At 41.6% G+C, this 27,525-nt stretch overlaps 4 protein-coding genes and 1 long non-coding RNA gene across 17 annotated transcripts; 3 read left to right on the top strand and 2 right to left on the bottom strand.

The window, feature by feature from the left end:
• The first annotated feature begins 2,046 nt into the window (after nucleotides 1-2,046).
• CAH14 (Carbonic anhydrase 14) lies at nucleotides 2,047-7,240 on the top strand. The gene is made up of 2 exons (XM_032436168.2): nucleotides 2,047-2,274; nucleotides 6,224-7,240. Exon 2 carries the CDS (start codon nucleotides 6,247-6,249, stop codon nucleotides 7,117-7,119), a length of 873 nt encoding a protein of 290 aa, XP_032292059.1. The 5' UTR covers nucleotides 2,047-2,274; nucleotides 6,224-6,246; the 3' UTR covers nucleotides 7,120-7,240.
• Nucleotides 7,241-7,603: 363 nt separating this feature from the next.
• On the bottom strand, nucleotides 7,604-9,233 carry LOC26531421 (uncharacterized). Of its 3 annotated transcripts, none has more exons than XR_004303944.2 (3): nucleotides 9,064-9,078; nucleotides 7,825-8,049; nucleotides 7,604-7,759 (listed from the first exon to the last, which is right to left on the bottom strand). It is a non-coding gene; the product is annotated as an uncharacterized lncRNA (long non-coding RNA). The 3 variants fall into 3 exon arrangements; XR_004303943.2 differs by lacking the exon at nucleotides 9,064-9,078 and adding an exon at nucleotides 8,932-8,946; XR_001449702.3 differs by having other exon boundaries at nucleotides 7,825-9,233.
• Nucleotides 9,234-10,585: 1,352 nt separating this feature from the next.
• Nucleotides 10,586-10,935, bottom strand: Dso1 (Daisho1). Its single transcript, XM_002059385.4, has 2 exons — nucleotides 10,782-10,935; nucleotides 10,586-10,705 (listed from the first exon to the last, which is right to left on the bottom strand). Exons 1-2 carry the CDS (start codon nucleotides 10,855-10,857, stop codon nucleotides 10,653-10,655), a joined length of 129 nt encoding a protein of 42 aa, XP_002059421.1. The 5' UTR covers nucleotides 10,858-10,935; the 3' UTR covers nucleotides 10,586-10,652.
• A 708-nt stretch (nucleotides 10,936-11,643) lies between these two features.
• Nucleotides 11,644-11,983, top strand: Dso2 (Daisho2). Its single transcript, XM_032435939.2, has 2 exons — nucleotides 11,644-11,797; nucleotides 11,861-11,983. Exons 1-2 carry the CDS (start codon nucleotides 11,731-11,733, stop codon nucleotides 11,932-11,934), a joined length of 141 nt encoding a protein of 46 aa, XP_032291830.1. The 5' UTR covers nucleotides 11,644-11,730; the 3' UTR covers nucleotides 11,935-11,983.
• A 77-nt stretch (nucleotides 11,984-12,060) lies between these two features.
• Nucleotides 12,061-27,457, top strand: LOC6635895 (Inositol phosphate kinase 1). Of its 11 annotated transcripts, XM_032435933.2 has the most exons (12): nucleotides 12,105-12,245; nucleotides 12,308-12,941; nucleotides 13,812-13,964; nucleotides 14,696-14,796; nucleotides 16,964-17,254; nucleotides 17,364-17,422; nucleotides 18,078-18,224; nucleotides 19,404-20,055; nucleotides 20,824-21,029; nucleotides 21,094-21,422; nucleotides 21,995-22,531; nucleotides 22,624-23,034. In XM_032435933.2, the coding sequence occupies exons 2-10, from the start codon at nucleotides 12,602-12,604 to the stop codon at nucleotides 21,251-21,253; spliced, it is 2,109 nt and encodes a 702-aa protein (XP_032291824.1). In that variant the 5' UTR covers nucleotides 12,105-12,245; nucleotides 12,308-12,601; the 3' UTR covers nucleotides 21,254-21,422; nucleotides 21,995-22,531; nucleotides 22,624-23,034. The 11 variants fall into 11 exon arrangements, with proteins under 11 accessions (XP_070065725.1, XP_032291827.1, XP_032291825.1 ...); XM_032435934.2 differs by lacking the exon at nucleotides 18,078-18,224 and having other exon boundaries at nucleotides 12,104-12,245; nucleotides 22,624-23,035; XM_032435935.2 differs by lacking the exon at nucleotides 13,812-13,964.
• The last annotated feature ends 68 nt before the right edge of the window (nucleotides 27,458-27,525 follow it).

Here is a 27,525-nt window from a genome sequence, read left to right as displayed (position 1 = left end):
CAAAGATGAATGGTAAAACAAAACTTGAGTTAAATATCCTTATACGGGGTATTTATTATATACATAAGTATGTACTCTAACCACTTGAGAATTATGAATAAAAATTAATTTCATAGGCATTATGTGTCCAAACCTTTATTAATTCTTAATTGTACTGTGTGTCGAAAGTAGAGGTAAATATCTTACAAAGGGTGTATTAGACTGCGCTTAAACCATTTGAACTTTCGTAGGCATTTATTGTCCATGCTGTCCATTACAGCGAATTTCTAATATAATCCGGTTAAATTTTAGGGTATAGCAAAGTGACGAACTTGTTTTCACTGGCAAACTTTATGTCAGCTGGTTTTCATTGATGATATTTGGCAATCTCATTTGTAAATATGCAGTAGAAAAAGTAACCACGGCTGCTTCAGTCAGCTTTCGCTTTTGGCAAGTATTTCATCAAAAGTTTTAATCAAAAAGTTTGCAGTAAACAGAGAATTTACCTTGCGATTTGTATACTAAAGTAGCTTTGGCGGGCATCATATACTCGCTTGCTTGTAGTTGACGGATTAATCCTTTTAATTTTGAAAGTTTTCGCAAAAATATAAAAAAGGCAAACATGCGACGCACTCAATCTCTTGCTCCATCTCTCTTTACAAAAAGTTTTTTAATAACATGGCCCAAAAATAGCTGAAGACAGTGCGCGACCCGACCAAGTTATCAACTCGGCCAAGTAATGGGAATAAATTTCAGCATTTCCGCACGTACTCTGCATACATTTCTGCACTTGGTCAACAACAACGACAACAACAGCAGCAGCAAGAAGAAGCACTAGAGTGACTTCTCGGCCCGCATTTTGACCAAGTCTGGCAAAACTTTAGCATCAACTGCGCCTGGGGGCTAGCACAGGCTGTCCCCCTTATCCGCCCCCATCCTCTTGGACATCTCAACTGCAAATACAAGTTATAATAATTTCTTTTCAATTTCCTCAAAGCAAATAGCAAAAGCTGAGCGAGATGAGCTGAGAGCACAAAAATTTGGAATGCAACCAACGTTGATTCCGGCACAGGATTAGAAACAGGCTTCTCAGCTTCAGCTGGGAGGGGGTGTGTGCTGGATAAATAGCATAAATCCTTGACTCGATGTCTTGGCCAAATGTAACTCATTTTCCATGGCCATCGTCATTTTTGCGAAATATCTGCTGAAATTTGCATAATTTCAAGCAAACAAGCAATTTGTTGCCATTTCAGCCATTTTACAGACGCCATCTTGAGTGGCTGTCAAGCAGCAGCTACTCAACACTGGCTACTGTTGCAGTCACAGTTACAGTCAGAGTCACAGTCACAGTTCCAAACAATTGCAATTTGATCGTATCGCAGCCATCTTGCTGCCAGCTAATTTGATTAAAATAGAAAATAGAAAATAGCAAACAGCAAATTGAAAAACAAGCTTGACAAATGCGAAGGCAAAAGTACTTGGAAGAAATTAAAACTAGAATGCAACAGAGACTGTAATCAAAGGTTGGCAATTAAATCGCAAATAAACAGACAAATACTCTTCGAAAAAATAATAAATCTTTAAATAAAAGTAAATGCTGAGGGAGATCTAGTAAAGGGAGATCTAGCAAAGAAAAACTATCAATATGGCCAGCCAATTTATGGTATCGATAGTCGATAACTGTCACGAACTATGCAATCGACGATTGAACTACCATGAACAAAGACCCAAACTTGATGGAAATCGGATGAGAAGTGGGAAATTTTGAACCAGGTCTTAAAAGGATAATTGATAACATGTATAAGTATAATTTCCCTGCGAGTTGACAGCTTCAAAACTATCGATAAATATCCCGTAGTTTCGATAGTTAACTATGATAATAGAAGACAGAAGTATTTTAAATGTTATTTTTAAAAATAATATGGCAAATATAAAATTTGATATGATATCGTATTTTCTTTCACAATTAATTCCATATTAGTTTCTATCGATAGTTCTTTCTATTAGCCTTTCTTTACTTCTGGTTGGGAGATCAAAGCAGGCTGCTTTCAAAATTGCTGCGTGATGCAAAGTAGACAGTCCTACTCGAAGTAAATTAAACACAAAATAATAAAAAAAATATAAAAAAAACTATTTTCTAAGTATTTTGCAAGTTACTTGTCAAATTTCTTAAAGAAAAAAACAAGCAGCTCGTGCATTTTAGGCCACTGCGAATCACGTGCTCGGGCACTCGTTTAAGGCAATTGACTGTTTCGGTTTTTTGGGCCCGGTTTGTTATTTTGGGGAAATCAAAAGGTGAGTCCATGAAGCGAACACATGAATAATGGCAAAAGTTGCTGCTGGCATAATTCAGAAACTTATTCCGCACGCAGCTGTTAACTTGGCTAAGAGAAGTTTGCTGCGATAAAAGCCAGCATTGCGCTGCAATAACAAAAACAACACAGTAATATGAGTGCTCAACTAAGAGATACCCTGTTGGCCGAGAAAAGCTGCCCTTATAATTGCATAACCAGCAGCACACACATACCCCGGGCCTCTTCCCTTTGCCCCCTACTATCTGTGGGAAATGTAATCTTGACTAACTTCGGTGCTTATAGTCCGATCTTTTCAAAAATTGAAGAGCTTAAGTATGACAACATGCATATATGGTATTAGCTTTAAAAATATGCCTTTTCTAGTTCTGTTAGAATATATATTTCGGCTTTCTTTCCGTCTGTTCTTACACTTAATACCAATATACACTTCTTGCCCGTTCGAATGGGCTCAGGGTATAAAAATGGGGCCCTGCAAAATAATTTGCAAGCGGTTTTCTGTTTTGCCTGTTGCAAGTGCAAAATAACGCGCCAGACACAGTATCCACAAACACACAGTATCCAAAAAGCTGGGCAACAAACATAATAAATTCAATATTAAGTTGTGCCTATATTTAAATTTTTCTCGCTCTCTCGCTCTCTCTCTCTGTGTGCGTGTGTGTGTGTGTGCAAACACACGCACTCAACAATATTTGTGCTTTGCAAGTCAAAAGTTATCGCCTGGCAAACAGGCCAGGCAGGCAGGCAGTTGGGCAGCCGAGTTAAAACTTGATGCGAAAACCCCAGAGGTGGCTAGCTGCACCCCGTTCACCCACTGAAAAAAATGGGCGTGTGCAACTAACCTCTGCCTGCATCAGCCCCGCCCCGTCCCCTGCAGCCTGCGTTTACTGCTGTTTATGACTTGCTTTCGCAGCCATAAATAAACTTACACTGGCAGGTAATCATTTTCCTCCTCCAACCCCCCACCCCCCTACTCCCTTGCCACTCGCCTTTTCGCTTCATTCCTGCCGGCTTAGCTTTGTGTTTTGTAAAGCGCGTTTTTTTCTTTTTTGGTTTGTGTTTTGTTGTTGTTTACATGCTGTGGTTTCAATTTAATTACTGCACAGCAGTTATATTGACGTCGCCCCATTAACCCACACACACACACACACACACACTCACACGCACACACACACAGGCTCTGCAACCACCTGTTCTGGCTCATAACCTTAAGCCTGTCAATTGCAAGCGTCGGCTGCGGTTTTTTCTGGCAAACTCTATGCAGCTTTTGTGTGTGTGTGTGTGCGCGTGTGTTTTTGACTACCATTAACCGCAACAATTTTCTTCTTGAATAGCATCGGTTTGTATTTAGAACAAATTAACAGAGTTTTAGCAGAAGCAAGCTTTGCTTTCCAAAAAAAAAAGCAGTAAATATTGTGGATCAGAGCTGTGCTTTAACATTGCAGTGTTGTAAAGTGCTCGACTGATTATTAAAAAGTGTAGAAAATATTGTGGCTTAAATTCGCAGTGTTGTAAAGTGTTTGACTGCTTATTTAAAGAGTAGAATATATTGTGGCATAGATTTCGCAGTGTTGTAAAGTGTTTGACTGCTTGTTTAAAGACAAAATAATTGAGAATAATCAAGATTTGCTATCAAATTGATAAAATGGACCAAACCCGACCCCACCGTTTACCCTACCATAGACGAACTTATGGAAAGGGAGCTGCGATCCGACTCAAATACAAAGTAATCTATTAAGTAAATCTTTACTCTTAAGACTCTTCAAATATTCAATACGAAAACTCTTTAGCTAAAACACATTTTATTTGCATACTTTTGGGCTCATGCGCTTCCTTATATTCTTCCCTCTACTTGGTGTTTTTCTGCGAAATTCCTGTAGCTTTAGCCAGATACAACAGCTGATTATTTAATAGACTCTCGCCAGCAAATCCCAATGCAATTTCAGTTTGGTTTTTGCACGCTGAGCGACTCGAAACTTTTAATGGGCTTTCTAATACATTTAAGAGCGCATACACCGACTGTTCTGCGCCTGTTGCCTTTTGCCTGTGCACGTATAATTACATGGCAAACAAGTTAAGCGAGTGGTTAAGTCGGTTGTGCACGACTAGTAGATACCCAGCATGCTAGGGCCAGGCAGCTGTGACAAACATGACAACTTTCTCTTACATAAAATAAGGTATCTAAAGCTTAAAATATTCTTAATCTTGTGCATGAAGCTTTTAGTCTGCAAGTTATACTGAAGAATCTTTGACTTAAAATCGATTAAAATATGAGTGGAGATATCGAAACACAATGATAAACTCCTTACGCCTGTAAACCACTCGGCTCCTCGTCTTGCTCAGGAATACATATGTATATGCCTCCTGCCTATTAAAGACATTTGCATAATGCGAATATGCCCTTTGCATTCATATTCAATGAGTGCAGAGTATTAATATACGGAGTTTGGTTTTAACCTATGCCCAAATAGGCCATAGATGGCCCGAAAGCTTACGCTGGCAGCTAGCTGAAGCCAACTCATGTTTCACAAAAACATGCATTATGACTATTTTATGAAGCACGCGTCCGAAAAGTTTGCCAGCCAGGATGCAGGGGGGCGACAGGACTCGTGCCTGTTGTGCATTGCGTCTGCCAGGTATTTATTATATAAGTTGCTGGCAGGCTGTTGTCTGTGTATGCTGTGCATTGTTATCGCATCTGGTTTATGGCTAAGCCAAGGGTCTTTCACTAAATGGCTCACTTTGGGCCGACAAAACTTGAAAGCCTGCATGGCCTCAGCATGGGCCCCGTCAATAGCCCGTTGCTAGCCTTCAATTGCATATTATCATGCTGCAGGTCAGGTCAGCATTCAAATGGCCGATTTATTCAGGTGCAGCACAGCCCCAGCAGCTCGCATTTGTCCAGTCGCCTATAAAGCGCATGCCAGCTTCCATTCAGGTGCACTGCTCGCTTTGTGGCACCAACAGCTCGTGCCCCATTGATCGATCATTCACAACAAAGCTGCTTTCATGAACTCATGGCCCATATGCAGCTGGCTAATTCAGGGCAATATTCTGTGTGCTTCACTAATTTAGTACACTGCAAAATATGTTGGAATTATATTAAGTTTTTTCGGCGAAAATTGTGCGTCGATTCATATCATTTATAACTTCATTTCTCTTTGTTTTAAAATGCAAATGAAGATTAGATTCAAGTTGGCTTTATTCACAATTCAAATGGGCAATATCTCGCATTTTGGCTCTCTTTATTCACAATATTTGTGTAGAGAGTTGAGAAAATGACTCTCACAAACAGAAATCGTCTTTGCCCAGCCCCTAGCCAACGGTATGATCATTTTTTAGGCTCTAGAGAGACTTAAATCTTTAATCTTGAATGCAGATCTTCCAGTTGCCCGCCCAGATAAAGTTTATTTTAAGTTATCGAGTGCTTATACTACAAAATCGATAAGAATCGATATTAAAATTGGGTTTTTTTTTACTATAACTCGATGCTCATATTAGCTACAAAGCGAAATTTAGGTGGTAGGTTCAGCATTATAAGTATCCAACTTTTCCGATACTTCGCTTGTTTCAATTCATTTTGAGACGTATGTCCTTGGACTTTGCACAAACTTTTGTATGCCATATTTCGCACTCCAGATTTCATACAAAAGATCTGAAGTTAATTAGGGAAGCATTTCCCATACATAGTGTGAGAGAGCCTGTGGTGGTCTATATCGTCAGCTAGATGTCGAGTATCTCCTAGTTGGGTACAACAAACTCATAAATAAATAACTTAATTAAAGGTCCGCCCTTTTTGCTGTGTGTAATACTCTCAGTGGGCTACTCAATCAAATACTCTCCGTAGGCTTTACAGCGTACTCACGTATTTTAACTCGAAGTAGGCAACGCATTTAACATTTGACTAACATACTCAATTATTTTCGATTTAGCTAACAAGCCAAAACAACAGAATATGCTGCTTGATTTGGTGAGTTACCTTTGGAGTAGTCTCTCCACCAATGTGGCCGGGGCCATGGACTATGCCTATGAGTCGAACTACTTTATGGGGCTGGTTAGCTGCATTATGGCGCTGGTGTTCATAGTGCATGTGAAATCGGCCAGCATTATATTGACCAATCTGTGCGAGCCAAAGCCGCGCAAGAGCCTAATCGAGCGTCAGCCATCGCCCATCGATATTGCGCGACGCGGTGTCTTCCGGATGGATCACGTGGAGGCGCTGCAGTGGTACAGCTACGATGAGCTGCCCCCAGCCATATTGCTGGAGAATAATGGCAAGACGGTGATAATGCGCATCTCCTGCGGGCCGGAGTGTACGCCTTTTATAAGCGGCGGCACGCTGCCCGGCAACTATTACTTTGTGGAGGCGATCTTCAAGTGGGGCGCCTCGGAGCATTCGATAGACTCGCGCAGCTATGCCATGGAGATGCAGGTGTTGCATGCCACCAATATGCCCGATGCCGCATACGAGTACCTGACCGTGTCCTATATGTTCGCGCTGACACACCAGAAAAACCAATTTCTGGACCAGGTGGTCGAGAACCTGTGGGCCATACGGCGCGCCGGTTCGGTCATTGAGCTGCCACCATTCGATTTGGCCACCCTGATGTGGTGCTTCAATCAGGACTATTACACCTATCGCGGCACCTATGCCAACGGCAACGTCGTTCTGCCCAGCCAGTGGGCCATCTGTCCGCGCATCTTCCACATTGGCGCCGAACAATTGGCCCAGTTCGGCGCCCTCTGCGACGAGCAGGGCTGTCGGATTGCGATTAATGCGCGCAAGAAGCAGCCCCTGGGCGATCGCTGTGTTGCATTAAATTGTTAGCTTGGGTTCATTTTAAAAGAATTCATTTACTCTTTTTTTAAATTTATGTTTTACACTAAATATATATTTTTATGATTTACGCTGGTTATGTTGGAATTGAATAAAAGTATCCGAAGATGGATTCAGTTGTGATTCAGCGTTTATTGTACCCTTTTCTCATAGAAGACATCAAAGAAAGAAATTACACATAGTTGATTGAAATTCGAAAATTGTTGCTAGATTTGAGCTGGCGACATTCCGTTTGCTAGTCCGCTGCTTAGAAATTAAATTTAGTTGGAATATTTCTTATTAAACATTTGGTGCTCTGGCTCTCTTCTCTTCAGTCGATGCTCAGATGTTATTACGTCTTAAAGGGGATCTCTTGCTGGGTTTGAACTGGCGACTTTCCGCTGTTCAGAACTATACGAAACAATTCTCTACCCAACCATGTTTAGACTTTAGCGTTAAGTTTAAGTGTAGAATAATTGAAATAATTGCATTCAGATAAGTTTTAAGAGTTTTTAATGTCATTTTTTAAGGAAAGTTTGTGTTTAAGTTAGATCAAAAGATATTTTTAAGGTATGTTTGTGTTCTTTGTAACATTTCTAGCCCGTGAAAATGCCCTGAGCATTGTTGGTTTGTATCAGCAGCGTGCCTTGAGCTGTAAATAGAGCAAGAAAATGTGTTAAAACAAACTAAAGATTTTATAAAGATGCTTGTACTTACGTTCTGGCTCGGCGCTGGCCAGGGCCACAATCATGGCAAAAACAAAGCCGCAGATCTTGATCAATTGCATGTTGATTGTTTTAATTGGTTTTGTGCTAAAGCGTTGTCTCTTCAACTCTGATCTTGAACAAGCTCCGGCAGCTGCTTTTATAGTCGCAAAAGCGGCAGCAATCGCAGCAGCTCGCGACGTGCGGGCTTTGCCCGAGCTCTCGCTCTTATCACGGGCTGCAAAAAAACCCGGTCAATTGAGGTGTGTGTGTTCTGGGAAGTGTCTGGGAATGCATTTGAGCCGCATAGTCAAATTCAGTTTGGGCTTCGATTTGCAGCAGTTAAAAAGAAAATAAAAACCCATTCGGAACATTTTGGCAAAGGGGAGTTCCCACTCATTTGGATTTTGAGCCAAAAAGCGAAATACTCGAAACGGCCGAAACGTATAAATTAATTTCCAATAAACGCTCTGGGATAAACGGGAATAGAAGTGGGCGCGGTCATAGACATGATTGCGCCTGATTCTGATTACATTTGGCTATAGCCTGGCGTATTCGACTTTTTGCCTCATAATTCCCATGGCCACAAAATTCACTTTGATACTAGATGAAAGTGGGTGCTGGCACTTGGTCTGGTTGCCCGCCAGCGCAAATGCTCCAGCGTAAACGTTGCAAATTCCACGAGCCAATGTGCTTTGTGGCAAGCACACACACACACAAACACACTCACAGACACACAGACACACAGTCCAAACAATGGCTACAGTCAAGCCTGGTTATTGACTGCTCGGCATGGCTGTTGCCGCAGCAACTGTTGCCAGTCAGGGCAGGGGCTGGGCACATAAATTGTTGTTAGCTGGAATTTGTGCAGTTGAAAATCAAAAGGATTAGCTTGTGCCAGACCAGAACTGCGCCGAGCCGAGCCGGGCTGGGCTGGGCTGGGCTGCCCAAGAAATTGGCAGCCAGTGGGCAGCCGAGGCTGCCGCCGCCGCAAAGTCGCCGCCAGTCATACGAGCTGTTAACCAGGCAACTGCTATTACAATTTATTTCAGGCGTAAAACCAGCCAAGGAAATATTTGCGGTAAAAGTTTCAAATAATTGTTGATATAAGGAAGCATACAAAATGGAGTAGTACACAGAGGGCGGGGACAGCACGGCTCAAAGTGAAACAATGGCAGAGCCGGAAAAGCGGCAGCCACAGGACAACCGAATAGTTTTCGCTCTTTTGGTGAAATTGTTTAAAGTTTCGCACAGTTTAAATATGAGCGGCGTCTATTTTTTGAGGTCCGAACAGAGCCCAGTTCTGTCGGCGCTCAGTTCTCGGTTCTCAGTTAGCTGCAGTCCAAACTTCCATGCAAGCCGGCGGCATTCTAGCAAGCCAAGCAACTAAAACTAACTTCCAACAATTCAGTTTTCCAACACAGTGCATATATTTAGTATATATATTATATGGTAAACAAGCGACTAGACCTTAGCATGCATGTCGCTGAGCCGTCTCGGGGCATTTCCAGCTTTATGCGCTATCAAATCAATTCAATAACGACAACAACAACAACAATGTCAACTTGGCTGATAACAAGTTGATGCGAAAACCCGTTTCCAGCATCAGTCTAATTACGTATTAGTAATGCAAGCAGACACAGCTAATCTATAAACGGGTTTCGACTTAGAAATACTCTAAGCTTTAGATACATTAAAAGTATTAAGTTTTTCTCTTGAAATGGAAAATTAAGTTGTGCACTTAAATAAGTGGCAAGTATTTCTGATCATTTCTAATAAAAGTTCTTAAAGTATGTGCGTATGCAGACTTGACTCGACTATGGAATACCCTACCCTACTTCAAAAGCTGCAGATAGTTTCTAGTATTGAGGTTTAAAGATTAATGATAAGACAAAATATTTAGTTTTTTTTTTTTAAATAACAATGATTATAAAAGTCAACGTTTTTTAATTATATTATATTTTTATTATATATATGTATAGTTAATATAATTGTTGAATTTCTATCTAGCTTCAAGTTCATCTCTTTAATCTTAAGAAATTAGTTTCCTGTATTTTTTATAGTATATGTAACTTTTTACTTTAATCTCAAACAATATAATTCTCTTGAATTTTGTCATAGTCAATGTAACTTGTCCTTTATACAAATCTTTCTACATATATATATTATTATTGTAACTGTTTCCCGTTACATAAAAGTTTATGAATGGGCCGTCAATTTGCCTTATTGCCTTCGTAGAATCCATTAGAGTAAACACGTGCTTGGAACTGGTTTCTGTTAAGCGAAATACAAATTCCAGGAAATCAAATAATAGTTTAATTCATTTCTTGTCAACTGTTGAGCAAAACAACTGTTGCATCTAATTACTGAATACCCTAACAGAGGGTATTATAATATTGTTAAAGTAAATAAAATAATCATATGCAAGAGCTGCGCTCGTACTTGCTTTAATTTATGACAACTGATTTGTACTTTGCGAATGATAACAAATCAAATGAGCAAGTACACAAATTAAATGTTGCTGTCGAGCTTGAACCGGCGACCTGCCAACTAAGGCTTATGACGTCACGTTTGCAAAGCGAATATATACATATATTATAGATATATTCCTAATCGAGGCAAACATGAAACATGTCTGTCTGCCCGTATTGAAATCAAAGATTTCAATTCCATCTCCATAAAATTTGAATGTTAGAGCATCTAGTATTCGTTGTGCTGCAAATGAATTGTCTAGCAATTGCTGGAAATGAAGAATCCTGAACATAAATACAACATTTTAGTTTTGTCTTGTTAGTTTGTTAACATTTCCGTTTTTATTTTAAAATTATTTAATCTTTAAATTTAGCCGGTGCGAATGTATTGCGTATTGTCAGTCTGAATCAGCACAGTGCCAGCTGTAAAGATATTTGAAAAATTTGCATAATAATTAGAAATTATGTTCGTTGAATTGTCAACAAATGTTCAACTCACGTTTGGGCACCGGCTCAGCGCTGGCGAGGGCGGCGATCATGGCCAGCAATAGGGCAGCAGCTTGGAAGATCTTCATATTGATTGACTGTTTGCTTTGTATAATTGATACTGATCCCAACTGAGAGCCGAGTCGATCTTTTATAGCAGCTCAGGTTGCCGCTGCTGCTGCTGCTGCGGCCGGCTGCTGTCACTGCGGTTGATCTCGGGAAATTCCTATCAAAATGGAATTACGCAGGTTAAAAAGATCGTGTGCGAGTGCAGCTACTTAATACCCCTGGCCTATCAGCAGTTTGTTGATATTCAAACTGAACTAAAAACTGTTTGAGACTTAAGCGTAATTCTGAGAGACATTACGTTTCTATTATGGGCAATAATAGTTTGTCTATTATTCCATAAAATTCAAATGCAAACAGAGTTTAAATATTCCATAATTATTTTATGCTGAGAAAAGGTTAACTGGTAGATCATCTTCAAATCTTCCTGTATCTTTAATAAAAAAACATATAAATATTTAAATGGGTTTTCTGACCGAACACTTCTAGTCCCCAATTACTCTAGAATATGACAAAACTCAGGGCTGGTAATTCGGCATTTCCAAGTCCTTAAGTCCTTTAGCATGCGGCCTTAAATACTTATAATGCTATAGTACTAGATAATAATAATATGCATTTATAGCAATTATGCCGTATTATCTTAGTAAATCAGCTAACCTACATTCAAATCAAGTGCATTTATGCGTTTATTAACATTGGTACAAGTATTAGTTTGAGTTATCAGCAGTGTTGTTGTTCAGGGCTTTGGGTATTTTTTTCTACGTATTGAAAATAAAAACTCGGTCTGGAATTTCCAACTCAGTTTTTGTTGCTCTCGCGCCTTGCTTGCGGCTATAAAAGCGCAGCTCGTTGCGATCGCTTGTCATATTGTCTCAATTGATCCGATAGAAAGAAACATGAACTGTCTAAAGATTTGCGGCTTTGTTTTTGCGCTCATCGCGGCTCTGGCTAGTGCGGACGCTGGTAATATATACATATAGTATACGAGAAGTGTAATTATTTTAATTGAATTATTCATTTTTATAGCTACGCAAGTCATTAATGCTGGCGGCCACACACTGATACAAACGGACAGAGGTCAATACATACGCAAAAACTAAATTTTAAATGGCAGTTAATTAAATAAAATAGTAAAAATCTATATACATATATTTATGTGTAATTTAATTTTGTATGTGATTTAAAATGTGCGCTTTTGTGCCACGCACGCTATGGTCACACTCTTGCGACTGGCATATATCAAGAGTTGGTATTTTTGTGCTTGATCGATTATCAGCCGACCGCCACAAATAGCTGCTGCTCAGTACAAAGTCTGGTCACACTGTGCTGTGCGCTGCTAAGCCAGCTTTGTGATCTTTTCGTGTTAGCCGCGATTTATTTAATAATTTAATTACAGCAGCTGTTCAATTTCGTAAATATACAACTGCAGCGCATATTTTGATATGTAAGCCAATTGATTAAAGATTCTTTCAGGCAGCAATTTCTATAGAAACAAGCGCCATTTGGCTGGCATGCGGATTATCTTATTGCAACAACAACCAAGCTCAACAAACGTGCCAAGCTGCAGCCAGAGGGCACCGCACAGCAACAATAACAACTAACCACAAAATCTGCAACCGCAACAAGCCACAATCGGCAAAATCATCAACACTGGCGCGCCAGTGGGCCGGGTCGGGCCGCGCCGGGCTGGCCAGCGGACAGAGACTCTCGTCCGTGTCAGTTGCATTTTGACAACGCCAACGAACCGCAAACACCCGCGCAAAAGTCATGACAACTGCTGCAGCTGCTCCGCCGTCTACTCCTCCGGCAGAACAGCCAGGAGCAGCTAAGACTCTAAACGCGCTGCTGCACATGCCCGCGCAGATGGAGGTGAGCCAAATTGAGTTGATCTATCGGGCGGAGGGTAATGCAAATTTGGTGCTGGCATTGCCGCAATTTAAAAAAGTTTTACGTTTGCCAAAAATGATATCCAGCAGTCGGCGTCCGCTCTCACCGAGCCCAGCACAGGCCCAACAAAACACTAGCCAGCCGTCGACGACGACCGTCCCAGCCGGGCCGGAAGTACAGCCCAGCGTTTCCGACCCAACGCAGGCGGCAAGCGCAAAAGGTTGGCTCCTGCACAAACATATATTTATATATATATATATAAACACATATACAATCTATATGCATGTTGGGCTGTTATTGTTGTTACTTTTGGACAGGAAATGGTTGCGTGCAACTTCAAACACCCCAAGTAAACCAAAAGCAGCAGCAACAACAACAACAAGAGCACGGCTTCGGCTTGCCGAAACTTAGATACCCTTTTAAGGCATACGCCTTAACCTGGCATATCCTATAAGAGCAACATAGTCCGATTTGTTAAGATATCGTAAAATACGAAAAAGTAATTCAAACAAAAAGTATGCTTTTACCAAAAGTTAAAGGTTTAACTAAATCAGTATTGATTGGCTCTTACAATATTTAAAAAAACAAATGTTCATACTAAAAGTGAATTGTTTGATCTTCCCTATAAGATCTATACGATCCGATCCGTGCTTCCTTAGCCTATGTTCTCTTGACAAGCAAATGGACAGATCGACAAACTGTTTTCTACCTAGATGCATATATATGACAAAGTCACTGCTCAATAATACTCTGTACTCTATTCGGCACAGGGTATAGGAATAGCTGCCCAATTCTTAGAAGCCACTGCCAAAAGCAAGCTAAGTTCCTTTGCTTCTGGTGGCCAATTTGTGTATTGTGCGATGCTTATTGCCCGCTTGGCTGGCTTTTGCTCTGGCTTTGTACGTACTTCTGCAGACGTGCTCAAATATATATATATATATATGTGTATACAGATACATATATAAATATATAGTATAGTATGTATGACCCTAGTCGTATCGGTTTTTGTGGCTGGCTGTGCATCTTTTGGCCATTGCATCAGATGTGTTTATTTCATTTATCTTATTTCTTGGTCTTGCCTCTCTTTTAGCTGGCGTCTTGACAATGCCGGATTTTATGGCTTATATCGAGATAATGCGCCGTCTATTAGGAAATGAGTTTGTCTGTGCAGCGGATATTGTTGCCATACCAAAGGAAAGCGATAGATTCTGGATAAACGAGCACATACGCGCCCACAGGCCGGGTGAGTTCATATCTGAGCATGACTTCATGTCAACGCAGAGCGGGTGTGGGTGTCCACTAGAGATGGGCTGGGCATGGCCCGTGCTTTACTCCGTGGCATATCGTACGTGATTCCGTACAGCCACATCAAGGCGGACAGAGCGATCTATTAGGTCAGATATCTAGACTTAGAGCTGGACTTTAACCGAATGTTAATTTAAAAATTGATTCCCGACCTTGTTGAACCGTGTCCATCTCTAGTGTGCATGTTTTTATGCTATCGTCATGGCAACATTTTGTATTTGATCAGCACGCGCTGCACTTGCGCCGCCTTGGCCTGCATCCAAAAGCCTTTCTATCCGCCAAAGCAATCAATCATAAACGAGCTTTTTAGTGCGGACTCCTCGTCTCTGTCCGCTGTCCGCTGTCCGAGTCGGAGTCCCAGTCTCGGGCGTGCTCCAGTTTCTAAATTGTGCATCAAAGTGGAGCTGCACATGGGACTGATTAGTGTAGCGGCCAACGGGCAACGGGCAGCGGGCGCCCGGCGCCGGCCAATAGTCGCAGCCATATATCAAAATTCGGTTTATATGGCAGCTAGTTGAGGATTGGCCTGGGCCAGCAACAGGCTGCAGCGCGCGCTGGCCACAATTTATCATTGCCAGCCGCGCTAACGCGGTCGGCGTCCATCTATATATCAATAATCGCAACCGGCTAAACTTTACATTCATGTTCCACTCCCCTTTCACATTGCAGTTGCGCGCCTCGATAAGGAATTTGTGGGGCCATTCGGTCTGCTGTTGCCAGATGTGACCCAATTGCCTGCCACATTCGATGTTCTACTTGCCAATATACAGGTGAGTTGCTGCTCCTGCTCCTGCTATTGGCGGGCTATTGGCTCGAATATATTGTATATTTTGTACAAGGACAATATTGGCATTTTTGTTGCTTTTTTTTTCGGCCATATGCACTGCTGCGGTTTAGCTTGCCTTTGTGCAACCAGCTAACAAAACAAATACAACAACAAAAAAAGAGAGAAAAAATGAAGCTAAACCAGGAGCCAGGCACAGGGATGTGGACATGGCTGCTGCCGCAGCTAAGGCAACATAAATCAACGGTTCTTTGTTTTGAATTAAAGTGGGCAACAGTGTAAACACATTGTTGTTGCTATTGCCAATGTTGCTTCTGCTTTTCTTGTTGTTGTTGTTGTTGTTGCTGTGGCCAGCAGCGGCAGCCAAAAGCTGAAACCTAGCCTGGACCCGATGGCCGTTTCGGTTTGTGCGGTTATAAAAGACGACGAAATTGCTTTGAAAGTGCCGCCAAAGCCACTAGTTCAACATACCCTGTAAGCGCTAGAAATGGCTAGATTCGCTGTGCTACAAATTGTGTGTATTCATTTATTAGTGGGTATTATCCAGCTTTGCACGGGTCAAATACTTTGCTTCCGTCCGTTCGGAAGGAACAACGAAAATGTGAAAAAGTCAACAAACACTATTTCCGCCCATATTCCACAGTTACGGGTGTATGGTCAAAAATTATTAAATGGCGTACATTTCTGGGTTTTTGTGTAGAGCTTTTGAAAACAGGGACATATGTATTTTAATATGAATAGATCGAATCAAAATGAAGATCTAGTTAGATGCCTATTTAAGTATGCGTGGAATTTAAAATATGCCCATTTAAAAGTTTCCAAATTGTGCTGAAATGTTTTTAAATTCAAAAATGAAATAAAAGTTGGCGACATCTAGCGTTGGTTTATGCAACTGATGCGCAACTGACTGGCGCTAGATGGCGCCAGTGCTTGTTATTATTGTTTCGATTGATGCACGGCAACACGCACAGGATATCTCTGGGGTCGAGCTAGGCGCTCATTGCAGCCACACGCTGTACACGATGGTTATATATTCAATTTATGGCTTTGCTGCCAAAGCATTGACCGAAATAAAATTGCAAGAAGTAACGAAAAAAAACAATAGTTACGGCGCCATAACTAACGCCATATTGTGCGCCGCACAGGATGTGCAGAGGACTCCGAGCAGCCTATGGTCAGCAGCGGCAGCAGCAGCTGGCAGAGTGAGGCCAGCGGGAAAAGTGCCGCTTTTAATTTTGGCTTTAAATGTTAATTTTCAATTTCAAGTTGAGCCGCGCGTATGGACATGGCTGCAGGAATGACCGTTGGCATATTTTTACCTGTGCCATAACTCATCATACAATCAGCGCGCCAAGCAACAACTTTTGTTTTTATGTTGCATCAGCAACAACAACAACAAGAAGGAGTATAACCAGGACAACCAGGACAATAGCAGGCAGTTACAGTTCATGTTCAGGCTGGCAGCGATAGCCTGGCTGCCGGCTGTTTTGCTCCAGCTGCTCAAAATGGGTATATTGTTTGAGGTAACAGACAGTCGGAGATTTTCTCAGTTCAAATATTCTCCATGAGCTCAAAAAGCCGAGTTGAGCTTGAGAACTATAATAGCTAATCATTTGAAATTTTGGATGTAGCTCCTGCTTTGGCACACGCGGATCAAATTTTCACTCAGTTATCGATAAATTTAACCGTTTCCAAGGTATCGATAACAATTGATATTGGTAGCTTTGTTTTCTGAGCATAACTCGAGAACTATAAGAGCTACAGACACCAAATTTAGTATGTAGACTCTCGCAAGGCATTTACGGAAGCAGAATATATCAGTTTTCCTATATCTATCGCCATTAGTTAATTACACCTGTGTATAGTAGAAGAAACGTTGATTACAGGGTATCTTTCAGTTGCTTACTCCCGATTGCCGCATATTTTCTTGCTTTTTTTTTTTTGTTTTTTTTTGCTGTTTTTTTTTTGTGTCGTTCCCAACTCCACTTCGCTAGTCGTTGGCATTTTCAAGTCAAAATGGCGTCAACGCTGGCAAAAGTTGGCCCCGCATTCAACTCCATTTGCCATGCAGGAGAGGCAGCAGCACCAGCACAGTAAAAAAGAAAGACAGAAAAAAAAAAACAGCAAAATAAACCAAACGAAATAATTTGTAGGCGAAGGACATGAACATGGACACGGACATGGATGCGGACATCTGCAGCAGCAACCAGAGCAGCCGGAGCTCTGGAATCAGCCGCCTGGGCGATACATATGCGATCGAAATAAAACCGAAACAGGGCTGGCTCCAGTTGCCAAGTGATGTCAGCGATTTATTTGATTTAATGCCAACTGGCGACGGCACAATGGACACAACCTCTGAACCGGCTAAGGTGCGGCCAACAGTTCACTCGATGTTAAATCCAGACAAATGCAGGTGTCGCTATTGCAGCATGCAGCTCGTAAAGGTGAGTGTGTATGCGAGTGTGTATGCGAGTGTGTGTGTGTGTGTGTGGAGCCAACTACTTGTTATTTGATTTACAAACATTCTCAATTTCTCTTGCCTCCCCCTCGCAGTTGCAGACGGGCAAAATCAAACGATTGGGCAACTATTGTCCATTGCAGCTCTTCTCCGGGTAAGTTGGGACTGGGTATGGGTTTGGGTTCAGGTTTGGGCTTGGGTTTCTGTTTGCCACACGCCTTTAAGTCATAAATTTTAATCTGCTCCATTTGCGTGTCCTGTCGTGCTTCATAATTCCAACACTTTCAACTGCTGCTGCTCTTGCTGCTGCTCTTGCTGCTGCTCCTGCGGCTTGTTCCACCTGCGGGCCCTTCGGGATGGCACTTTTTGCCTTACCCTGTTTCCGGTTCGAACCTTTATAGAACATGGCCTGCCTGTATGGCTCTGTCTTTTTTGTGTGTTTTTTTTTTTGGTATTTTTTGGGTGTGTGGAATCCCGCGGCTCATTCGTTTATTTGTGGCCCGCTGTTTTAAGTCATGCGTGCATCCGTGCACGAAATTCAATTTGCTTGCGCTTTCATTCCGGTTTACCGCCTGCTTCGCGTCCACTTTCAATGCGTTTTATTTCTTTTCGTTTCGGCTTTTTACGTACTTGGCTTTGCCGCTGCTGCCGCTCAATACAAACCCGAAAAAAATTGTTTCGGCTCGCCTCTTTTTCAGCCAGCATTTATTTCATCCATTTATATACATATATTTATGTTTTAATAGTGTTATTTCTTATATAGACGTATATATTTTTCTTGCTCTTTGTGTTTTATTTTATTTTTTTAGCCAACCCGGTCGTATGCTCGATGCCTTGAATGCACTTTTCGCTTGTCCGCAAAATAATTTACGTGTATTTCAGAGCGGCAATTTAATTTATGGCGATCACGCGAATTCGATTTCCTGCGAGGAGCTGCATACTCGAGTTTTTCCAGGGTAAGCGCAAATTGTTTGCATTTTTATCAATATTAACAGCGGGCAAATATATTTGTCTTGCTATCTGGGTTTATCAGCTAAATGCTGATCATTCCTGCAAATTCAAATATTTTGTGTTTTTCTTATGTTGTACTTCCTTGAATATCTGTCTGGAATATGCAGAATCGCTTTGCAAATAAATCTCGTTTAAACCTAATTGAGTGCTAACAGTCAGGGAAATGTTAAGCAGCTGTCAATTAAGCATAGCTGTTAACAGCTGTTATTGTACTTAGTTGAATATGGGATAGAAATAAAATCTTTTACTCCAGTTGAAAGCGCTGCAGCTCTTAACATTGATAACAATGTTAAGCAGCTGTTAATTAAGCTAGCTGCCGTAGATGACTGTTAACAGTTGATTGAATGTATTATTGCTGTTAATTAAGCATAGCTGTTATTAGCAGCGTGTTTAAGCAATGCAATTTAAATAAGCTGTTATGCAGCTGCTGTTAATGTAAATGTAACAGCGCAACAAATGTTAAAATATTAAAAATAAAAAGGAGCAAATCCAGCAAATAATTATTGTTATTGAATTTAAAGCAGGACTTAACTTTTATTTGTATTAAATACTATACAAATACTTAATAAAATATTTCATTAAATATTTGAATGCAATGCAGCTTGCGCTGCAAATTTATTGTAAGCGAATATGTTTATGCAATGCGCAACATAAAATTTCTATCACAGCTATACAATTACGAAATAGCTGCAAATAAAAAGAGAAGTAAAAATCTGGAAGCAATTGCTCAACACGCAAATATTCAATAAATAATGCAAGCAACAGCCAAACACAAATTCTCGAGCGCCAACCGCTAACATTGCCATTTATTTCCCCAACTCTTGTTGATTTTTATTTTCATTTCTACTTTTTCTTGTTGCCAAACTCTTGGCATTGCTTTTATGTTTTGTTCACTCATTTCAACACCTTGGCACAACGTTGACAACGACGACAACAACAACAAAAACCACAACAAAATTGGAATGTGCATTGAAAATGCTTACAAACGAATTTTTGGAAAACTCACCAATGCCAACGCCAACGCCAACGCCAATCCATACCCAAACCCAATCCGAATCCCCAACCAATCCCATTGCCCTGCCCAATGCCAACGCCATGGTCATAAAATCTGTGAAATTCTCCAGTGAAATTATGGCGCTTATAAAACATTTGCTGGTCGCCTGCCTGCTCAGGGAATACAATAACAGCGAGGATGCCCAGAGTCCGTGTGGCAGCCACAGCCACGTGGCAGGCGCTGCTGCATTCGGGGAATCGACATTCAAACGTTGTGGCACGAAGACAAAAGCTACAGAAACTACAGAAATTGGCGTGGCTAATGTTGATGCTGCTGGGCAGGTGAAACAGAAGTACCAGCAGAAGGAGGTAGTCGAACAGCAGGAGGAGGAGGAGTCGCAAAAGAAGGCGCAGCTGGGGGATGAGTTTGTCAAAGCTGTTGCTGGTCAGCCGCAGCGACACGGCGGCGCGAGAGCAGCAGCTGCTGAAAACACGAGCCAAAGGTACACAAAGCGTTGCAAAATAGCAACAACAACAAGCGAAACAACAACCGAAAGGACAACAATTGCCCCAACCTGGTTGTCAACGAATGTGGCAATGGCAGCAGCTCGCACGGAAATGGAAACGGAAATACTAGCAACGGCAACGGCGACGGCGACTCCAGCTTCGACTCCGCATTCGCATCCGAATGAGACTCAAGCACAGATCAACAAAGCGGAAGTATTTCACTTACCAAAAAATTGTGTGCTGCAAAAAATTTTGCATTTGCAATTGCTGGTAAAGGTAAGTTGCAACCAGACCAAGAACAAGAAGCAAAAGCAAAAGAAATTTTTATTGCCATTGGCTATCATCAGTTGTGTTTATTTTTATTTCGGATTTCACCCAATTTTATACCCTAACCGAATTGATGGGCAATGTGGGTCGGTTAACAGGCAACGTTTTCTAAATTAGCATAGCATACTCTCTGTTTGGTCTGTCCGAATAGCTTTTTATATACCCTGTAAATACTATGAGGTGTTCTTTCCAGGCAGCGACTGGCAATTGGCAAGGCTTTATCTTGGCAGCGAGCTATTAGATTTAAATGTGGAATACGTTCATGTTTTCGCAAATGTATCTCCCAAGCGATACGTTTCTTACTTTCCTTTCAAAGTCTTGCCTGCTGTCATAGCTTTTCTACAGGGTATCAGCTAGTCAAACAGCATTTGCTGACCTTTTTTTCTCAGTCTGTTTCTGCTGCTCAAGAGCAGCAGTTGCACAAAGGCAACTACATTGAGCTTCACCTGGTTGATGTTTCAACAATGCTTCAGGCGAGTGCCTCGTGCTAAAAGCAGAAATTGAAAGGGCAGCTAAACGGCGAACGGACAGTGGACCCGGGACAGGGGACAGTGGAGACCGGACACTCGTCGTCCGTGGTGCAGTGGGATTTGGAGCTGGACGCTCACTTGGACGCCGGCCAAGTGGCTGGCACTTTTGGCACAGCTAGAAGATTTGGCGGCCTGTCTGTTTGACTGTCGCTTAACTCTCGCAAACGTTTTCTTTTGGCAATTACAGCGGCATTTTCATTATATGTGGCAAAGGGGATATGCTGGCCATGCCACGCCCAGCTACGACGCGCTGCGACAGCTGCTCAGCTGTCGGCAGTGGGATAATGTGGATGAGCTGGCCGCCGAGCAGGCGTACATGCTGGGCGCCACGGCACTTGACTGCTCCATAATGCTGACGTTTCAGGAGATATGCTGCCCGGCCAAGCACAACAGGTAAGCGAGACACACACACACACACACACACACGTGTGCAGCTAATTAGCGTTAACTTTTGCAGCGCTTTGCAGCCCTGGCTGGTGGCCGTGCGGGGCCGTCAGTTTCTGACCAAGCTGAGCGTGCTCGATCTGGACCCGAAGCCCGATAGTCACTTTCATAAATTTATAAAGCATACACGCGAAATTGAAAAGGTTTTGCCGAGCATTAAATTAATTAAATAAAGTCTCGACGCCCAGCTAAAAACGCGCGCATCGAATTCGCAGCGCAAAAAACTGTGCTACATTTTTTTGCTGCCAAGCGTTGCGGCTTTTGATTTACCCTGGCAAAGGATATTTTAATTATGACATGTGCTGTGTGACGCTTAGTAGGACATGTCTTTGACTACATAAGGTATTTATAATTCTAACAATCCTGTAGCAAGAGCCGAGTCGTTATTGACATGTCTGTCGGTCTGTCGCTGTGCCAATAAGCCGCTTAGTTGTGAAAATATAAATTGATAAAACTTAGATTCGATTTCTGCTGCACACAATGCCTGAGTCTTAATTGATCGGATTATTTAACTATATCACATAGCTGTTATGGGAACGATCGATCGAAAACTTAGCGTTTGTTTGAGCAATATTTATTTTTGATTATAATGAGTTTTTGTTAGGAAAAGTCTTTGTGGAATATTTTGATTTTGCCAGACTCCTCACATATCTGCAAGCCCATAAGTCGTACGATATATCGATAAGAGTATTAAAACTTCGGCGTGCTGAAGATGCAGATATCTTAATCAAGCTCGGCTTAGCTATGTTCCAAAATAAAAGAAACAACTCAATAAAAAGAAGACCTTTATGCCATATGATAACTTCATTTGAAGAAACGCATTAAAGTTGAGTGTTTATTTTGGCTGCTACTACTTTAAAGGGTATCTAATATTCGGCACTGTAAGGCTAAACTGTTCTCTCTGGATTTTTTAGCCGTGTGGCGCGCCTCGCGTAAACGTTTTTGCCGCTGCCTTTTCGCTGTCAAACAAACCACAGGCGAGGCGAGGCATGGCCTGGCCAGGGCAGAGGTGAGCGAACGCGCGCGATGGCGAAACAGAAACAACAGCAAGACAAAAAAAAAAGAAAGGAAATATGGCACAACGTGAACACTCCTTAATTAATTTCCATGCGAATGCGGCCAGGACAAGCTGGAGCCATACGCTGTCGCTGCAAAAGGCGCCGCAGGATGTGTCAGTCAGGGGCTGGGCCAGGACTGGGTCTGGGCTGGGTCTGTGCCCGTGCCCGTGCCCGTGCCCGTACTCGTATCCGTGCCCGCCTGATCCTGATTCAGGTTGTTCTATGCAAAGTTGGAGTTCGCGCTGTGTTTTGCCAGTCGCGCAGCAGCAGCGTTTGCAGAAGGCAGCAGTTGGCAGCCGTTTGGCCAGAAGCTGTGCATAAACAAACACAATTGGATAAGCGATGGGCAACAAAATTGTGACATTCACCGAACAGCAATTGGATGACTATCAGGTGCGTTGCCCATGCGAATTGCCAGCTTTAAAAGTACCCCAATCAATTTTCTCTCTCTCTCTCGCTCTCCCTTTCTCGCTCTCTTTAAAAAGGATTGCACGTTTTTCACACGCAAGGAGATTCTGCGGTTTGTATTTGATGGCCACCACGGGGCGTATACGTAATTCCTGTTGTGTTAATATAATAAGCGGAAACTATTTTCCGTTTAAACACGAAGCTGGCGCCATTGTTTGGCACAATCTTTTGTTAAGGGCACTCAGCAAAAATACACACACACAGCTGTACACACACACACACACACTGTCGTGCACACACACACAACAAAGCCTTTCATCAAGCGTTTGCTCTCATCCCTTTTCGCCCGCCTTCCCTGGACGCAGCGTGCATAAACGCTTTCGTGAGCTGCGTCCGGATTTGGTGCCACGCCAAATGACCGAGGGTCAGGCCTCAAGTGTCAAGGTTCCACGCGAATGCATTGAGAAGATGCCCGAGTTGCGTGAGAATCCCTTTCGGCGACGTATCTGTAAGTACAACAACGACTACAGCTGCCACAATGCCGCATTCATAAGCAAAAGAATTTCGTTTTACTTTATTTTATTTATGTTTTTATTTATTTTTTTCTTTTTTTGGTATACGCCCCACTGCCACGCCCATTTGGCACTGACCAGGCGAAGCATTCTCACGCGATGGCCTGGGTAATTTATCCTTTGAGGACTTCTTGGATGCTTTATCCGTGTTTAGCGAGCAGGCGCCCAGAGATATTAAAGTTTTCTACGCATTCAAAATTTATGGTAAGTTCTTTGTATACCCTGTAAATATAATAGAGTAAAGTAGGGACCAAATCCGAGACGCTAAACTATATATATTTCTTGGTCTGAACGATGAGCTGAGTTGATCTTCCAATTAAGTGCGTTCACCTCGCTCTTCTTCTTGATCGATAACTCGTACCAAGAGGACATATCTGAAATGCTAAAGTATATATAATCCTGATCAGATCGAGCTGAGTCGATCGTTAAAGTCAAGTTCGTCTGCATGTTCGCCTGTGTGAATCCTTCAAACTGCTTCTTGGTCGATACTTCTTATCGACAAATATAAAGGCAGAGTCTTGTGCGTTGGCATTCACATAAATTTATATGCCACATATGAGGCGAGAAATTTTCATAAGCATCGGACCATAAGCACCGCAGTTAGTCAAGACTGCATTGCATGTGTACATACAAAAGGAAGCTGGAATGTTAGGCACAGCAGCTGGTCGAGTAACTGGCAGTGCTTCGGGTAACTGCTAGTCGAGCTCATCCGTCTGGCACACTTTTACTTGTTCAAGTTCATGTTGTACGTCTTGTGGTTGTTGTTGTTGTGGTGCACGCTTTTGGCCGTGTTGTTGGCCAACATTTGCGGGTTCTGTTCTGTGCATTCGCTGGCTGGTACTGCTTTTGTCTCTTTGGCATTTACATGGAACGCAATGCCATTTGCCTAGTCGCGCCTCAGTTATTCGTGGCCCAGGTCCAAAACTCGGTCTGCAGCCAGCTTCTTGTTGTTGCTGGGGCACAGTTCAAGGCCAGTCATAAATTCTAATAAGCATTTTAATTGAAATTTAAATTAGAAACTGGAGAAAAATTTGTCGCGTTTTCTGGCATCTAGTTGGCAATTGATTTTACAACTTTGTGGATTTACGACACCAAAGCCACGCAAATGAACTGACCGGCAATTGAGTGTGCACTTTGCTAAACGAAACATCAACTAAATGCATATATTAGTTTTTCATATGCGTGCAAATTGAATTGGGACTTGAAACAACAGAGCTCAAAGCAGGCCAACAAATCGAATGATTGCATAAAACAACACAGCATACAAATCAATTTTATGTATAATTTTTGTGACTTTGGGGAAGCTCTCTGATAGTTTGATAAATTGAATTCATTTGTGATACACAGTTTCATTTAAAAGAAAAGAAATAACATTTTGAAGCACATGTTATATTCATATGCAAGCCAAGGAAGGAGTCTTTCCATATGAAACATATTTCAGTTTGGAGTTGGAGAGAATATGGACACATTTCTCATAATAGTCTTTTTCAGTTTTGACCAATTTGTGTTTGTTGAAAGTTTGCAAAATTTGGCAACAATATTTAGTTTTTTGTTTTAAATATTTAGCTGGCTGGACGACCGGGACTTAATTAATTTAATCAAAAATGAATAACAATTCTGTTTGAAAATACATTTCTTCGCTATATTTCGGTTGCGCCTTCGCAAACGTCTTCAGGACAATTCTTTTGACGTAATACATATAAAGGCGGCTCGTAAAATTCGTTAGTTGAAAATCCTAAGCTGTAATCTAACAATCTAGAGGTTAATTCAAGACCAAAATAGTTGAAAGTATGCACCCGCTTGCATGTAAAAAATTATAGCAACAATTTTTGCATGTAAAATCAAAGAAGAGACTAAGTCAAGCGCAAAAAGTGGTTTCTCATAAGAATCAGAAGTTTTCAATATTTAAAAGTTCAATCAACCGCAGAGTCGTTCCTTATAAAAAATGCTAGAGTTTTGACGAGGTTTGTTCAGAATGCATACACATTGTGAATATTTTAGGGTACATTTTAAACAAATTCAACAGAAGATGTTCTCTTTCAAGAGAATTAGAATTAAATTAGAGTTCGAGCTAAGACCAAAAACTACATATATATAGCATAGTTTAAGTTTTGCTAGTTAAGCTGGCTTGAATTTGGACTCAATTCCTATTTGGAATTCTGGGTAAACATTTTGACTTGAATTGTGGACACAAAGCTGGCTTTTAGATTTAAATATAGCATTAAGCTAATTGTAAGTAAATACAATTTCTCAACAAACTAGGTTTAGCTTCAACTAAATTAAGATAGTTTAAGATTTGGATACATGCTTTAGGACCTCACATGTCCTCATGTAATGCGATCTCACATATAATTGTTTGCCAGAATTTAGTGCAGTTTTAATGTAGAGTTAAATCGAGGGGAAACGCACATTCTTTATATAAATCTTTAAGTTTTTGTTGTAATTTAAGCTATGAGAAATTGAGAATTGGTTTCAGTTTCGAGTGCAATTAAAATGCAGCTCAATTTCTGTCACACACCAGCACATATTAAGAGTTGATTGTGTCATTTGATTCGATTTCAAGGCACATTATTTGTTGTATTTGTATGCATTTGCATGCATGGATAAGCCTGGGAAAACCCTTGGCTTATCGAAGCCAGGCTTAGCAGCATTTGCCTTGGCTCGTTTGCAATTCTATGAAAATATTTAGAAAACAGAGCACAACTGGCGTTGGCTGACTAGTGACTGCCGCCGACTAGTCTTGTCGCCAAGTGCTTATTAGATTGACACAAATTGAAGCATGCAACGCTGACAGCCAGCACATGCGATTATGCAACACACACACACACACAGACAGATATGGATATGCATATATGTACAGAGATATGCATATGTAACTGCATGGGAATATTGGAATATGGGCTCGTAACTTAGTTTTGCACACATCAGTTGACTTTTATGCATGAAAATGTCAACTGTGTTAATACGACACGCGCACACACACACAGATTCAAACACACACACATGCACAGAGAGAGAGAGAGAGAGAGAGAGACACATGTGCTCGTAGTACTTATGCATGTCTGGACATGACATTGCAGATTTCGATCAAGACGGCTTCATTGGGCACGCCGACCTGATGTCCTGCCTGACAACAATGACCAAAAACGAGCTAAGTCCGGAGGAGCACCAACAGATTGCCGACAAGGTAATCGAGGAAGCGGACGTCGATGGCGATGGGAAGCTATCCATATTGGAGTTCGAGCATGTCATACTGCGCGCCCCCGACTTTCTCTCCACGTTCCACATCCGAATATAAAGGCCACACACTAAAGACCACTTTTTGTAGTTTCTCTTATATATATATTTTTTTTTTATTATTATTGAATTGCTGTTGTTGCACGCAGTTGCTGCCACATCGCATAAAAGTGCCATCAGTGTGATTAAGTCTGGCCAATTGTCGTGACAATGTGCATGTCAAATGTCACAGCTGCAGTCGTTATAATATTTATAAGCCACGTGTATGCATATGCTACAAACTACCAATAACAAGCGGAAATATTGTTGTAGCCAAAGCATGGACGAGTCGCAGATGCCCTGTAAACAGAGTACCCTTAATAAAGTTTGAGTAAGTCGTTCTAAAAGTTGTAAATAAAATCAGTTTAAGGCAACTTTTTAAACGAGCTTGGGTCACATGAAGGCTGCGTGGTTTAGTTCTGTGAGCGTTAGACTGGCAAGCATGAAGTCGCTGGTTCAAATACAGCAGCAGTTTTAAAATTTAGTATTTACAAGGAAGAAGTCATTGAATGTGTAGGGCTACGAAAAGATCTTTGGGTAAATATGGATTCTAGCTGAGGCTGTGGCAAAGGTACAATAAGTAGATATATAGATAAATACCGAGCACCTAAAATCGATATACCCTGTTTTACTTGTGACCATGGATAAGGTATGCTGGATGCAACCACAGGCAGGCCGTAAACACGCAGTGGACACTGCTGTTGCCGTCTCTGCAGCTGACCCCAATAATGGGGCAAGCAGTCAATAGCCAGAGAGATTTGGTCCACCTGTGTGCGTACGTGTGTGTGTGTGTGTGTGTGTGTGTGTGTGTGTGCTGTCAAAGTTTTATCAATTTGGCAATTTGAGCTTAAAGTTGTTTGTGGCAAATGCGTTTTGGCGTTTTTATTAGCCAGCCAAAAGCTGTGCTGCAACATGCAATTATTGTAATTGCTTTTGTTGCAACTGCCACCTATGCAAGCGAGGGTTCAATGCGCAGCTCTCGAACCCTGTGGCAGCCTTTAGCTAATTGGCTTGGCATTAAATTGCATTCGCAGCGTATTAATGTAAGCTATATATGTGCTCCCCGCTAGATGCCCCTCGCCCCTCTTGCCAGCTGCTTATAATTAAAAGTTAAGCTAAATCGCAAATCGC

Source organism: Drosophila virilis, chromosome 5 (genome assembly GCF_030788295.1).
Source record: "Drosophila virilis strain 15010-1051.87 chromosome 5, Dvir_AGI_RSII-ME, whole genome shotgun sequence".
In the NCBI taxonomy this organism is placed as follows: Eukaryota; Metazoa; Arthropoda; class Insecta; order Diptera; family Drosophilidae; genus Drosophila; species Drosophila virilis.
The sequence above is the reverse complement of the archived record's forward strand: the minus strand, read 5'-3'. Positions and strand labels throughout refer to the sequence as shown.

Coding starts and splice junctions, on each gene's coding strand:
- CAH14 (XM_032436168.2), top strand. CDS start 6,247: ATGCTGCTTGATTTGGTGAGTTACCTTTGGAGTAGTCTCTCCACCAAT.
- Dso1 (XM_002059385.4), bottom strand. CDS start 10,857: ATGAAGATCTTCCAAGCTGCTGCCCTATTGCTGGCCATGATCGCCGCC. Junction 10,706..10,781: donor CGCTGAGCCGGTGCCCAAAC/GTGAGTTGAACA, acceptor ATATCTTTACAG/CTGGCACTGTGCTGATTCAG.
- Dso2 (XM_032435939.2), top strand. CDS start 11,731: ATGAACTGTCTAAAGATTTGCGGCTTTGTTTTTGCGCTCATCGCGGCT. Junction 11,798..11,860: donor TCTGGCTAGTGCGGACGCTG/GTAATATATACA, acceptor TCATTTTTATAG/CTACGCAAGTCATTAATGCT.
- LOC6635895 (XM_032435933.2), top strand. CDS start 12,602: ATGACAACTGCTGCAGCTGCTCCGCCGTCTACTCCTCCGGCAGAACAG. Junction 13,965..14,695: donor CATACGCGCCCACAGGCCGG/GTGAGTTCATAT, acceptor TTCACATTGCAG/TTGCGCGCCTCGATAAGGAA. Junction 17,423..18,077: donor CCATTGCAGCTCTTCTCCGG/GTAAGTTGGGAC, acceptor TTATTTTTTTAG/CCAACCCGGTCGTATGCTCG.